This window comes from Trachurus trachurus (genome assembly GCF_905171665.1).
Source record: "Trachurus trachurus genome assembly, chromosome: 14".
In the NCBI taxonomy this organism is placed as follows: Eukaryota; Metazoa; Chordata; class Actinopteri; order Carangiformes; family Carangidae; genus Trachurus; species Trachurus trachurus.
This window is the reverse complement of record NC_139903.1, coordinates 5988898-6002286: the sequence shown is the minus strand read 5'-3', so window position 1 is coordinate 6002286 and position 13389 is coordinate 5988898. Positions and strand designations below refer to the sequence as shown.

The 13389-nt window shown below is 43.8% G+C and overlaps 1 protein-coding gene across 2 annotated transcripts in view; it reads left to right on the top strand.

Annotated features, from left to right (window-relative positions):
• Window positions 1-10255, top strand: part of fnip1 (folliculin interacting protein 1) — a 39177-nt gene extending 28922 nt beyond the window's left edge. For both annotated transcript variants that reach the window (XM_083987120.1, XM_083987119.1), the window contains 8 exons: window positions 1396-1542; window positions 3308-3477; window positions 4440-5065; window positions 5442-6604; window positions 7149-7314; window positions 8187-8387; window positions 8476-8591; window positions 9817-10255. In XM_083987120.1, the coding sequence (XP_083843246.1) occupies window positions 1396-1542; window positions 3308-3477; window positions 4440-5065; window positions 5442-6604; window positions 7149-7314; window positions 8187-8387; window positions 8476-8591; window positions 9817-9895 (2668 nt within the window). In that variant the 3' untranslated portion in view covers window positions 9896-10255. The remainder of the gene's footprint in view (window positions 1-1395; window positions 1543-3307; window positions 3478-4439; window positions 5066-5441; window positions 6605-7148; window positions 7315-8186; window positions 8388-8475; window positions 8592-9816) is intronic.
• The last annotated feature ends 3134 nt before the right edge of the window (window positions 10256-13389 follow it).

Here is a 13389-nt window from a genome sequence, read left to right as displayed (position 1 = left end):
GCTTCACTCCAGTTTATGGCCACGGAGGTTATAAAAGATTAATCACTGCCGAAATGATCATTCAGTGTAAAAAAAGTTTTGTTTCTTGGAATTTTCTCAGGAACTTTTGCACTTGTTCTCGTTGAATGATTCACAACTTCTTCGACTGAGAGAAAGTTCGGCGTAGGGTCGTCATTAAAAATGTAAACGTTTAACCAAACTGAATATCGATAAAGCGCCTTCAGCATCGGTCTTTTCAACAGACGACTAACTGATAATCTGGAGAGAGCACATGTTTGGGGTTACAACACTAAACAGCCCTGGTCAAATAAGAAGTGCTTGCAACAACTGTAGTGCAATCGAGCTGAATTCACCAGTTCTTCTTTTTTCTACAGAGTTGAAATCTTCTTGTGAACCCAGAGACACATGCACATCATGGTGTTCCCGTTTAGAAAAATGCATCAAAGTAAAAAAAGACCTGATCACAGGAGTGTTGGTGCTTCAACATGGACACTTTGACCGTGTGACACCTCTGTTTTCACTCAGCATGCAGCATGTCTGCATCAACCCCCCCGTCATTGGGTTCTTTATAGGTCAAAGACACTGTAAGTTTACTTCAGGATTAACCTTGTTTACAGCTTGTGATCTCACTGCAGGTTCCAGGCAGCAGGACTTATTAGTCCTGGGAAACAGCAGAGTTTTTTGTTTCTTATCAGTAGCATCTGCACCTGAAGTCTTGTGACAGATCACCTGAGACGATTGTGGTTGCTTACATTACTTTTAAAAGTCGGTCTGGCTCTGGCTGTTGGCTGTTGCATCACATCCCCTTTGCAGAAAGATCGCAGTTGTGATATCGATTCAAGTCAAAGGAACGAGAGCGAGTGGATACAAAAAGCTGCAGTCCATATTTCAGCCTCGGACTCGAAAAAACGCCTGATTCTCCACATTCCTCAGGCTGCAGAGATTCCCCTCTGCCCCTGTGTCAAAGCTTGGCCCCCGGCCGAGACATGCTCACCAACAGGCCCCACGTTCCATGGAAACTCCAGTCCTTCTCAATGGACAAATGCCCAAGCCGAGGCACATACAGATAGTTATACACACACACACACACACAGTACAAGAGACAAGGTTGTGTGTGTGTGTGTGAGTGTGTGCACAAGTTCGTCGGACTGTCAGTGACACACACACACACACCCAGGGTCTCCCATGGCCTCAGTGCAGACAGCAAAGCTCTGTGAACTGAGATCTCTTTTGTTTACCCCGAAAGACAATAACGCTCCTGTTCTGTCTCTGTCTGTTTTCTCCCTTTTTCCCCTCTCCTTCCCTTTCATTCGCTCTTGCTCTCTCTCTCTCTTTCTTTCCATACCCTCTCCTTCTTTCATCCCTCCCACCCCTTCTGCCGTACCTCGTCTCCAGGATGACCATCTGTGACCTCTACACGATGCCCCGGGTGGCCGAGCCCGTCTGGTTGACCATGATGTCTGGGGCGTCAGAGAAGAACCAGCTCTGCGGTCAATTCATGAGGGAACTCTCCCTGCTGATGGAGCAGGCCTCCAAGAACCAGTTGAGTGAAATTTCAAGAATTTCTAAAAAGTGATGCAACAGCCTGAAAGGTTGCCTTGTACCCTGGTGTTTATGGGAACTGTATGAAAATGCATTTTCATATATTATATCAAATATGCAGGACTCATGCAAGCTCACAGATGCAAAGAGGGGAACAACATGCAAGTTTACGAAATGAAACATATCAATAGTCTTTCCAGCTCTTTTCTTGGCTTGTACTTCCTGAACAGGCTTAAGAACAGAGAAACACATGCAGATTCACACACACACACTATTCATTTTTCTCTCCCACACACACACTCTCTCTGGACTGTCTCTGCCTTTCTTACACTCACACAGTCGGCCTCAGAGGGAGCTGTGAATGAGGAGCTCCCTGCCAGTCTCTAAATGCGTATTGTTGCCGTTACAAAGCCATGTCAAACTGCTGCTGTACATATATGAATTGGTAGCAAGGCCTTTATTGAACATGGCTCCCAGTTTAAGTAGCACTCAGAACAGTGAAGTGGATTGTTGCCTGGCATCGAGCAGTAATCGTCCACACGTTTTTAAAAAGATTTGTATGTTTTCTGATCCTGATTACTCATTGAGACAAGTAGAGATTAAACCTGAACGTTTGCTCCTCCTGTTGGGAGCATCCACTATATGCATGCATTTATTTTTTTAATAACTGATGAGCTGTTTAGTTAGTATGTGACTGATACAGGCTCAGACAGAAAAGCTGAAGGCAGGCGTCACAAAATATATTACATTTGCAGTTGCATTTTTTTTTTTATCATTGGTTTGTTCAGTTTCTTCTGTGTAAGAGCAAATAGACAATGATCGACTGAAATCTGCAAAAGAAATCAAGTGATCTTGCTTAAATTCCTGCAAAATCCAAGTGTGAAACGGCAAAGCTGGAAATTAGAGTATTTGAGAAGTTTGGTTCATTTCGCTTGATAAATAATGACCTGATGGTGAGCTGTGTTTGTTCTGGCACGAGCAACAAATAATTCAAAAAACAAGCAAACAAAAAAAAACTAAAAAGGATGGAAGATGGTGGAAATTCATCTTGAGAAACCACAGCTCTGTCTACTATCTGGAGAAAAAACAAAAACAACCTCTTGTTCTCTAAAATCCATGTACTCTCGCTGCACGTCAACCATTAATAGAAACTGCGTCGCCTTGGCAACCAGTGGTGTTTCTCTATCAGAACCACTTCTGAGCTGAAGTGGAGTCACTGTTTCCACCGCCGTCCGTCATCACGACCACCACCACCATCATTACAGCTACTTCTCCAGTTAAGCTTCGCATCTATCTCCCTGGCAACCGCTGGGGTTTTGTCCATGATCCTTTTTTTTTTTTTCCTGAGGCATCCCATCAGCGTTTCCATGACTGCTGCTTTTGATGTGTTGCCGCGGCCACAACTGTGTTTTCTAGCACGTGATTGAACTTGACTGCTGTGACAGTGTTGAGTCATGAGACAGGAAAGGAAGTAGACACTTGTGGTCGGGAGAGGGAAGTGAGTCATGCCAATACAGCATGTGTGTGTACGTGTGTATCATTCATGTGTGTGTGTGTGTGTGTGTAGCGAACAATGGATTAGTGTATTTGGCGTCCAGGTCATCAAGGAAAGGTCTGATCAAAGTTTTCTGTGTACGACAACATGTGACCTGACTAAATAAGGTCGGAGAGAAACTGGGAAATTATTTCTAATAGATTTCAACCAGTTAATTTTTGGCGTCTCTGCTGACCAAGCTGTGTTTGTGTGTGTGTGTGACGTTTCCAGATTCCTCCCCGCCTTACTGACGGCCGTCCTGACCAATCATCTGGCCTGGGTCCCCACCGTCATGCCCAACGGGCAGCCTCCAATCAAGATCTTCCTCGAGAAACACTCCTCCCAGAGCGTCGACATGCTGGCAAAGACACATCCCTACAACCCACTGTGGGCTCAGCTAGGTGAGAGTCACATGAAAACATAGACACACACACACACACACACACAGGGTGGGGGGGGTGTGTTCTCTCCAAGCACCTGGCTGCAAGGGGAGTGAAACATAACACCTGTGTTTGGTCTTGATCTCAGCTGAAGCTGGAACACATCCTGACCTGCCTTTGTTAATCATTACAGCATGACGACGAGTTAGGACTCGACTTCTTTCTCCACATGTGTCTGTGAAGTCGTCAGTCTGTATCCGTCAGACTCCACATACAGTAGATGTGATGTCGCTCCCTTTAAAAATATATAACATGAACATACAGTACAGATTTAGCTTGTGTGTAATAAATGTGCAGTTTTCCAAATAAGATGCAACAACACTGTGGAAATTGGATATAATTTTATTCTCAACTGCGATATTGAATGTTCTCTTGTGTCCCTGGTTAATGAAAAGTGGGATCGTCATGTTGTTGTTTTTTTGCAGCGGAACATATTGCATTTGTGGAAATCGGTAGAAATTTCGATAAAAACTTTTAACTGATATGTGAATAGTTGCTGATGTGCAGTGATTATATAATGTAATGATATTTCCCAAGTGCACAGATGCTTTAAGAGCATGTTGAGTAATTCACATGTTCACCTCAAGTGACATGGGAAACATTCAACAAGTGAGTCAGTGGTGACACCTAGTGTTGGAAGTTCAGAGCTGCAACAATGATTACTCGCAAGAGAAAAATATCTCATAAGAATTACTTTATTAATCCCCAAAAGGAAATTTGTTGAGAGTGGAAAAATGTGCAAATGTATTATGATATTGTTCTAAAAGGACAATTTTTTCCAATAATAAAACAACTAAAGTACAACACAGATTGATGATTATACTACATGATCAGGAAATAAACCTGTTAAAGTGGATAAAAGTTGGAGTAAATGTCTTTAAAGTGATAAAGCTGATGAGTCGTTTCTCTCTCCGTCACTACAGGCGACCTGTACGGGGCCATCGGATCACCGGTGCGGCTGTCGAGGACGGTGGTGGTCGGCCGCAGACAGGAGCTGGTCCAGCGGCTCCTCTACGTCCTCACCTACTTCATCCGCTGCTCCGAGCTGCTGGAGACCCACATGCTGGACAGCGCCGAGGACGAGGCCATCGTCATGCCCGGTTCCCTCATCACCACCTCCCTGAGGAAAGGAGAGGTGGAGGAGTCGGACTACGTGTTGGTCACCGTCCATAAGCCCAGCGGAGACTACCTGTCCCAGGGGGCCCACGGCCGTCAGACCGAGGCTGAGGACGGCAGCTACCGCTCAGACAACAGCCTGCAGAGCAGCACGTACACGGACGCCGAGGTGGAGCACGGCGCCGGGATCACACCCAAAGAGGAGGACGAGGACGAAGAAGAAGAAGAAGAGGAAGACGAGGAGGACAGCAGCGAGAGCCAAGGGTCCAGAAGCAGCGTGCTTCAGACGGGTGGTCAGGCCACCATCCCCGTCATCAGGACTGCAGGAGCGGCCGAGCCCTCGGAGCTGCACAGGGAGTCGAGCAGCCCGCTCAGCACGGACGCTCGGCTGGAGACGGTGCTGCGCGTCGGCTCGGCCTCGCCCAGGGAGCAGGTGTGTGTGCGCGATACAGACACCAAGAGTTTAGTTCAGTTTAGTTTTGTGAGTTTATTTCGCACATCAATAAACAATATTATATACACATATGTTTAAGCATAAATAATTCATTTCTTTTTTTTCTCTTCAATTATAAATGCAAAACAAAACAAATGTACCTTGACTGAAAAGGTGTAGGCTACCTACCCTTCTCAAATTATCAGTTTTCGTCTGCTCATTTTAGAAATTTAGACAGAACAAAACATGTGTATATTCTACGTACAGTAGGCAGTTTATGAGCACACTCACAATTCAGTTTTATATTTATTAAAAAAAGATTGAATGGATGAAGTATGTGACATATTTTCATTTCTGTTTCTGAATTGTTCCATAGATTGACCTTCACGTCCCATCACTTCCGACAACGACCGTGGCGTCAAGTCCGTCCCCGCCTCCCACCACAGAGCGTAAAAACTCTGGTTCGGAGGTCGGGACGGACGCAGGGACGGGGAACCAGGACACTAAGGTGTTGTCTCCTCGGCCTTTGGGGATCCCTCTGGAGAAGAAGCCTCCGGATAAGAACGTGGCCGCCACGGTGCCGGTACCGGTGATAACAGGAAACACCATGACGGGGCCCATGGCTCTGACTCTAACGGAGGAGGACGAGCCAGCGACTAAAGTCACCTTCCTCATCGGAGACTCCATGTCTCCGGACTCGGACACTGAGAGCCGCAGGAGGAAGGTGGACGAGGATTTTAAAAAGCACAAGAAACACCTCAAGGACAAACTGCACCCGCAGGTGCTCTTGCATCAGCAGCAACAGTATCATCATCATCATCATCACCCTCATCACCATCATCATCATCATCAACAACACTTTCAGCCGCCACAGCAGCTGCAGAGAGAGAGAGCAGATTCAAAGACCAGCAGCACCAGCGCGTCAGAGGACCAAACCAAACAGACCAAGGCGGCTCCGGCCCTGCAGCGGGTGTCCAGTAAGATGCCCCAGTGGAGCCCCAACATAGAGGACTTCGATGAGTATTTCAGCCCGGAGAACCCGGTGGAGACGAGGACAATAGACGACGTGGCCAAGCGGCAGGCGGCCAGCACCACAGACAGTATCCACAAAGACCTGCTGGACCCGTCGGGAGCCCCCCGGCCCGGGGACGTCGAGGGTCACGGCTTCCCGGGCGGAACGAGGAGTCAGGGTTTGGGTGTGTGTTTAGGTTCGGGTAGAGGAGAGGTGGGGTCCAGCAGGAAGGGAGACACGTTCTTGGACGTCCAGAGGAGGTGCAGGTGTGGGTCTACAGACTCCTCCTCCGACGTCTGCTGCTGCTGTCGGGGCTGTTCTGTCGAGCAGAACAAGGGTCTCGTGTTGCCGGTCCCGGCCCCCCCCCAGGACGGAGGCGGCAACAACAAAGAGGACCAAAAACGCAAAGTGGCTCCGGTCAACGACTGGGAGATACCGCGCAACGAGAGCTCGGACAGCGCGCTGGGCGACAGCGAGAGCGAGGAGACGGAGGACTGGCAGGAGGAGGTGCTGGTTCCCTTCCCTGGGTGAGTGTCCAGCGCCTTGTTTTAAAGGGATAGTTCAACATTTTGACAAATTCTCCTATTGCCATAATCCCTATAGTCGTAGCAGTAGGTTCGTTATCTTTAATTATCGGTGCATGTTGTATTTTCTTTGTGTGTCGTAATGTTACATAATGTTACATAATGTTACATAATGTTACATGATTATCTCATAGCGTGGTGAAAGTACAGGTCACAACTTGTCCACCAGAGCGTTTTGGAGTTGTTGGATTGTGTATTTGTCTGATGAGTTTGATGAGGGAAAGGCAAAAGTATCGTTCACCTCTGTTGCGTTAGCTGAGCAGCTCGCGTCTCTGCCCTGCTGATCTCAAAACAACATGCACCTATAATTAAAATGAACCTACTGTTATGACTACAGGGATTATGGCAATAGGTAAACTTGCCAAAATGTTGAACTATCCCTTTAACCAGTAACTATAACAATGTGGTTGTAATCGCAGGGAATAAGTGACAGTAACATTTTATCTTCATAAGAATAAAAACCTGACCTCACTTATTTGATTTCCAGGTCGAAGCTGGTGGAGAACTTCTCCAAGCCAAGTATAGCCAACTTTGGCCGGTCTCTGTTTGGAGGCTACTGCCCCACCTATGTGCCGGACTTTGTACTGCATGGGATGCCCAGTGACGAGAAACTACGGCAGAGCCTCATGGCTGATTTAACCCATGCTGTTCAGGTGAAGATTCAGAGCCGTCCTTCAACAAGGAGATGCACTTTTCCAGAAACTATCACAGTGTGAACACATTGAGAGCTCATGTGGTTTTAGTTTCTGAACCAAAGGCCTGATGACTTCTTATGAGTGACAGATCTCAGATCCAGTCATCTGTGATCCTGTCTGCACTCTTTGGATATATTTTCCCATATTATGGCCTGAATTTTAGCAAATACATGTAATTATTTTGTTTACACTAAAATCAGACAACTGATCTATGATACAGGTGCATCTCAGTAATAAATTAGAATATAATGGAAAAGTTTATTCATGTCAGTAATTCAATTCAAAAAGTGAAACTAATACATTATATAGATCCATTACACACAGAATGAAACATTTCATGTTTTATTTATTTAATTTCTTTTAATTGTAATGATTATGACTTCACATTTGATGAAGACCTGAAATTCAGTATCTCAAAAAAAATTGAATATTACAAAAGACTAATTAAGAAAAGCATTTTTAATATTGAAATGTTGGTCTTCTGAAAAGTATGTCCATCCATATGCACTCAATACTTGGTTGGGGCTATTTGACTTGAGCTATTGGAAATGTACTTTTCCACGATATTGTAATTTATTTAGATGCACCTGTATATTAAGTATAAACCTCCACAACTGAGTTATTCCTTTTATTTTTATGTATTCAGTACATTTTTGTACATCGAAAATACTTAGTGTGGATGCACTTTCACTGTAGAAATGTCTTTATTTGACATTTTATTGGAGATAAATCAGGTTAAGACACACAATCATACACGTCATGAATCTGTGTTTTTCCAATTCTTTTTGTGAGTTTCGTTGTTCTGATGGACTTGTTGTCGTCCTCTGCAGCATCCAGTCTTGGATGAGCCCATAGCCGAGGCCGTCTGCATTATAGCAGACACAGACAAGTGGACGGTGCAGGTGGCCAGCAGTCAGAGACGAGCCACCGACGTCAACAAGCTGGGGAAGGAGGTGCTGGTGTCCAGTCTGGTCTCCAGTTTACTGCAGTCCACTCACCAGCTCTACAAACTCAACCTCACCCCAAACTTTGTACGTCCTCCTCCTCCTCAGTGTCAATGCAGTGATATGATGATTTGACTGTGTTACCAACCCTGCTCCTCTCTCTCCTCCTCTTTAGTGTATAATGCACCTTGAGGACCGGCTGCAGGAAATCTACTTCAAGAGTAAGATGCTTGCTGAGTATTTGAAGGGCCAGACCAGAGTCCACGTGAAGGAGCTGGGCATGGTCTTAGGGTAAGAAGTCACGCTTTGTTCTCAACTCACAGCAGCTGGATAGATCGAGCCATCCCTAGTCATCTATAGATTGATTTAGTGTGAACAGAAAGAGAAGAATTAATGCGCTCTGCACATCCTCTCTTCTCCAAAACAATGGGAAGAGTTTTCTGGAGTTGTGTTTAATATAAAAAACTAAAAACACAGCTAAAAGTGTGCAGTTGAAACTGTAGACAAGTTATAAGAGGATTCAGTCCCAGTCAGATCTGTAGCTGCATCCGTTCTGCAACAATAATGTCACACTTTAACCTTTAGCATTGGTAAACAAAGGTCACAATGACCTCAATGACCATTGAGTCAAGAGAAGTGTCAGAATAACTCAGTACGTTTACATAACAGTTGAAAAAAACGAATTATTGCCTTAATCCGACTATAACTGGACAACTGAAGTGCATGTAAACGTGTTAGTCCAACTGAGACCGGACTTCTCCAAATCCAACTAAAACACCCAGATAATGTGATTGGAAACCGGTTTTCTTCTGAAACAGGACAATGCATGTGCACATGCTCCACAGCAGTAGAGATGGCACAAAGTGTGGTGCAGAAGCCGGCACAAACCCGACCAAAAGTTTAAAAAAAAATAGCACCTAGGCTGATTCGGTGCATTTCACACAGTGCAACCAAAAAAAAAAGAAGGAAGCCTGAGGTTTGACCTGACCCGGGAACTGTAGTTGAGAACTGTAAATTATTTATTTCCAGTTATTTTCTACGTGACAGAAAAGTCAACTAGACAAGGGGTCGGTATTAACCTGCTGAAATGACACATATCACCTCCTATGTTGAGGAGATGTAAACTGGGACAAGGGCAAGACTACTAAACAACTCGCGCTAACCCCCCCCCCAATCATGCACACACATTCACATTCACACATTACGGGATCCCTGGACTCTTGCACACACCTTGACTTTTAATTATATTTATACGTATGATGTTTCTTTTTAATGTATGATTTGCCTAAGTATGATATGTGTTGAGTGGGATTGTGGGGATTGTTGAGCTGCACAAATTTCCGTAAGGACAATAAAGGTCTTTTAAGTTTAAGTTTAAGTTTTAAGTTAAGACGCTCAAATCGAGCTATGAGCATAACTCGACCAAGCTGTGCATGTAAACGTACTGATTGTTTGTTGTTTATCATTTTTAATCCTTCCTGTCCTGATCTTTGCTCTTGTTCTTGTGTCTTTGCAGAATCGAGTCCAGCGACCTCCCCCTGTTGGCTGCGGTGGCCAGCACTCACTCCCCGTACGTGGCTCAGATCCTGCTATGAGACTGTAGAGACACCGAGGTCCCGACAGCTCCAACAACAGAGGAGAGACCAGTCAGTCAGTCAGTCAGACCCGGGTGGCGCCACCTGAACCGGCCGTCCACGCTCCACAGCCGACGCTCACAGGGGTTTTTCACCCTGAGTCTGAGAGCTGCACGTCTTCACGGACCACAGCCAGCACCGCCGCCGCCCCGGCCCCGGCCCCCCCTCACACTAACGCTGCTGCTGAATGTGGTGTAATGCTGCTGCAGCACCACAAGGGGGGGCCAGAGACCACAGACCTGCAGGTGGAGGGAGGCTCTGTGGGTGACTGAAACATCCCTGAAACGACCTTCTCCTGTTGTTTGAATGTTTCTTTTTTTTTTTTTTTTAAACAAACAAAACAAGACTCTTGTATTTTTCATTTGTTCGGACACAAAAGCCAAAGACTTTTTTTCATTTTCCCAGTCGAGAATGACATTTTTAAAGATATCTACAGTACATTAACATTTTTTTTCTTTTCTTTTCTGTACAATCTTAAAACACAGTCGTACAAAGTGAAGGACTACATGTTGAAAGGAAACGGATGGACATTTTTAAAACTTTTTTTTTTTTTTTGCTTTGAGGTAAATATCATTGAGAACAGTTATCAAACTCATGCCAACAATGTTTTGTTGTTGTTTTATCTTCATGTTTTGTGTTTACAAGCCAAAATTTCCCTTTTTTTAGGTATCTCAACAAATCTGACAAAATTTCAATTTCTTTTTTCTTTGTCAAATTGCAAATGCACACCTGCGACTTAAAAGTTTCTGTGGCAGAGGTGGAAATCGATGCACACCATGATTTTTCTTTTTTTTTAGTTCTACAAACTGGTTTTGGAATGGCTAAAAGTGGCTTTGACATTCTTATCATAGGTACAGCTCTACCTCAGATCTTCATATGGGCAGTGGTGGGTGAGACACACATGTGCAGCTGCCCCATAGAAAACCCTGAGGTAAACTTTTTAAGCTATTTTAATCAGAGGAATGTCAGCGTAAACTGTGTGCAGACTCTATGCTGTGTTCTTTGAAGAAACAAAAAAAGAGAATAGAAAAAGGGAAGGCTGTTTAATTCTCTAGGATGGTCGTTACAACAAAGAAAAGACAGAAAAATTGAGGAAAAACATATTTTTTTGCATCGGATTGTGATCCAAGAAGGGAAGGGGTTCCTTTCTACTGTGGGAAAAGTTAAAAGAAAAACAAAACATGCACCATCTACGTATATTTTAAAACTAAATGCTGAGATATTTTCACACTTTTATAGCTTTGCCACCTTTATACCATGTTTACGGCTTCGATGTTTGCTGCAGAGAGAGAGAGAGCGAGAGGAGGAGGAACACAGTAGGCCTTATAGTGGATATGTATGTATCAGTTAACACTACTGTATTTTCAGACATGTTTCTACGACGGTTATACACACACACACAAATGCAAAATAGAAAACAATAGTAGCACACTTTATCTTTTTTGTTTTCCTTTCATTTTCCACAACATCGACAGGTAGATGGATTTGGCTGTAACGCCGTACGTACATATTCTATACACAGGGTGCGATTTGCTGAGTGTAGAAGATAAAATAAAAACACATAAAAGAGCTTGAGCTTCGGCATAAAGTGAAGTGCAACCTGCAGCGGGGGCCAAGGGGCATTATCCTCTTTTTATTTTCATTATTCACAGTATTATGATTTCTTTTCGTCATATGTTGATTGACAGCATTGGGAATGAATCTATGTTTTCTTTTTTCTTTTACTTTTTCTTTTTGTTTGAGTCACTCAGAACTCATCCAGTAACTGAGAGGACGTTTCAGACACATGCACGTCCCTGTTCCTCTTTGCTGCAAAAGTTTAGCTTCACACCGAGCAGATAACTAACGACCAGTAAGGTGACAAATCCTCAAGTCTTTTGGCTCAGGTTTGTGAGTTTTCTGGATCTTTTTTTTCTTTCCTTCTGCAAAAATGACTTATTGTATCACCAGAGTCAGTTAGCGGCGGTGGAGCCCTGAGAACTGGACAGTGTTTGTTCGTTTGTTTCTTTGTTTCTTTGTCAAATCGCACCCTGAATATAAAACCCAAGTCTTAATGGAGAAGTGGCATGAATGCATCACAGGCTTCTGGAGAGCTCCTGTTGCTGGTTTTCAATTGATACATGCTTGTTGTTGTTGTTATTGTTGTATTGGATGTGCTCAGCTATATCAGCCTGCATTTTTTGTACGACCCCAGCCATTATGTTTAAAAAAAAAAAAAAAAAAAGGTATGAATTTATATCTGCTTTTTTTTTCTTTCCTTCTTCTCCCTCTTTGTACATGGATAAATTATTTAGTTGCTCTCGGTATGTGTTAACGGTTCACGTAAAAAGAAAGAAAAAAAACTGTACATACTCAAGTTTATTTCCATTGCATTTGTACAGAATGTCTTTTACTGAACTGTCTCCTCGAATTATTTTTCCCAATTTTATGGGAATGTTGTGCAATAAAGATGCCGATGTTGAGAATTTATGCGTCTGCAGGAACAGTTTTTTAATGTCGCTGACTGAATCAAAGAGGAAAAGAGCAAGGAAAAAATCCCTGGAAAGGTGACAATACTGGATGTGTGAAGAATATAATAAAAACTTTAGAGCGTAAGATCCAAGAACTATAATTCAGATCCAGGAATTTCATGAAAAGAGAAAGAAAGAAGGAAAAAACTGTGTCTAAACACACGCTGCTTGTTTAGACGATATTGCATTAAAGCAGCATTACAAACAGGCTTCATGTGAAACCACCGTTTGGCTCTGGTGTCTTCTTCACATCTCAGATTAGCAGCTGTGGTTTTTCCTCTGCTCCTCTCCCCACAGACGCTGAATAAACTGTGTAATTGTCACGTGTGAACTGTTGTTAGGTCGGAGGATTGTGGTGGTAAGATCCCAGATGGGAAGTTTTTATTTTTGTCCAGTTTTCTCCACCTACAAAGTGATTCATTTACACATTTTTTATATTTAAATGCTGATTTATTTCCTGCTGTAATACATCAACTGCAGACTCTGCACAAGAATAGCACTGTTGTTTGGTTTGGAGGTCAGCTGACTGACTGACTGACTTCCAGTGCTCACCACCACCATCTGGATCACACATTTTGTACCCACCTTTAAATTTACCACCCTGGAGCTGTCTGCACCACCACCACCAGCCCTCCTCCACCTACCGGCGGCACGGGAGGTGAAACGAAACGAGCACACACACCGCAGTTATGCAATAGAGAAAAGGAGTGTCCCCTGGTCCTGGCTGCTCACTGGCACCGAACATGAACGTGTCTCCTGTCTCTAGCAGAGGATCAGAAAACCGTGCGAGACCAAAACAACTGCGTTTCATTTTATTTTAGATCAATTACATATGCTTTATTAACTTCAACTTCCACAGTAAAACAAAACAAAAAGTTTAACTGTGAAACAAAAAAGGTTTTCTGCTGAAACAAGAGACTTAAAATGACATGAGTGAGCCTTTAA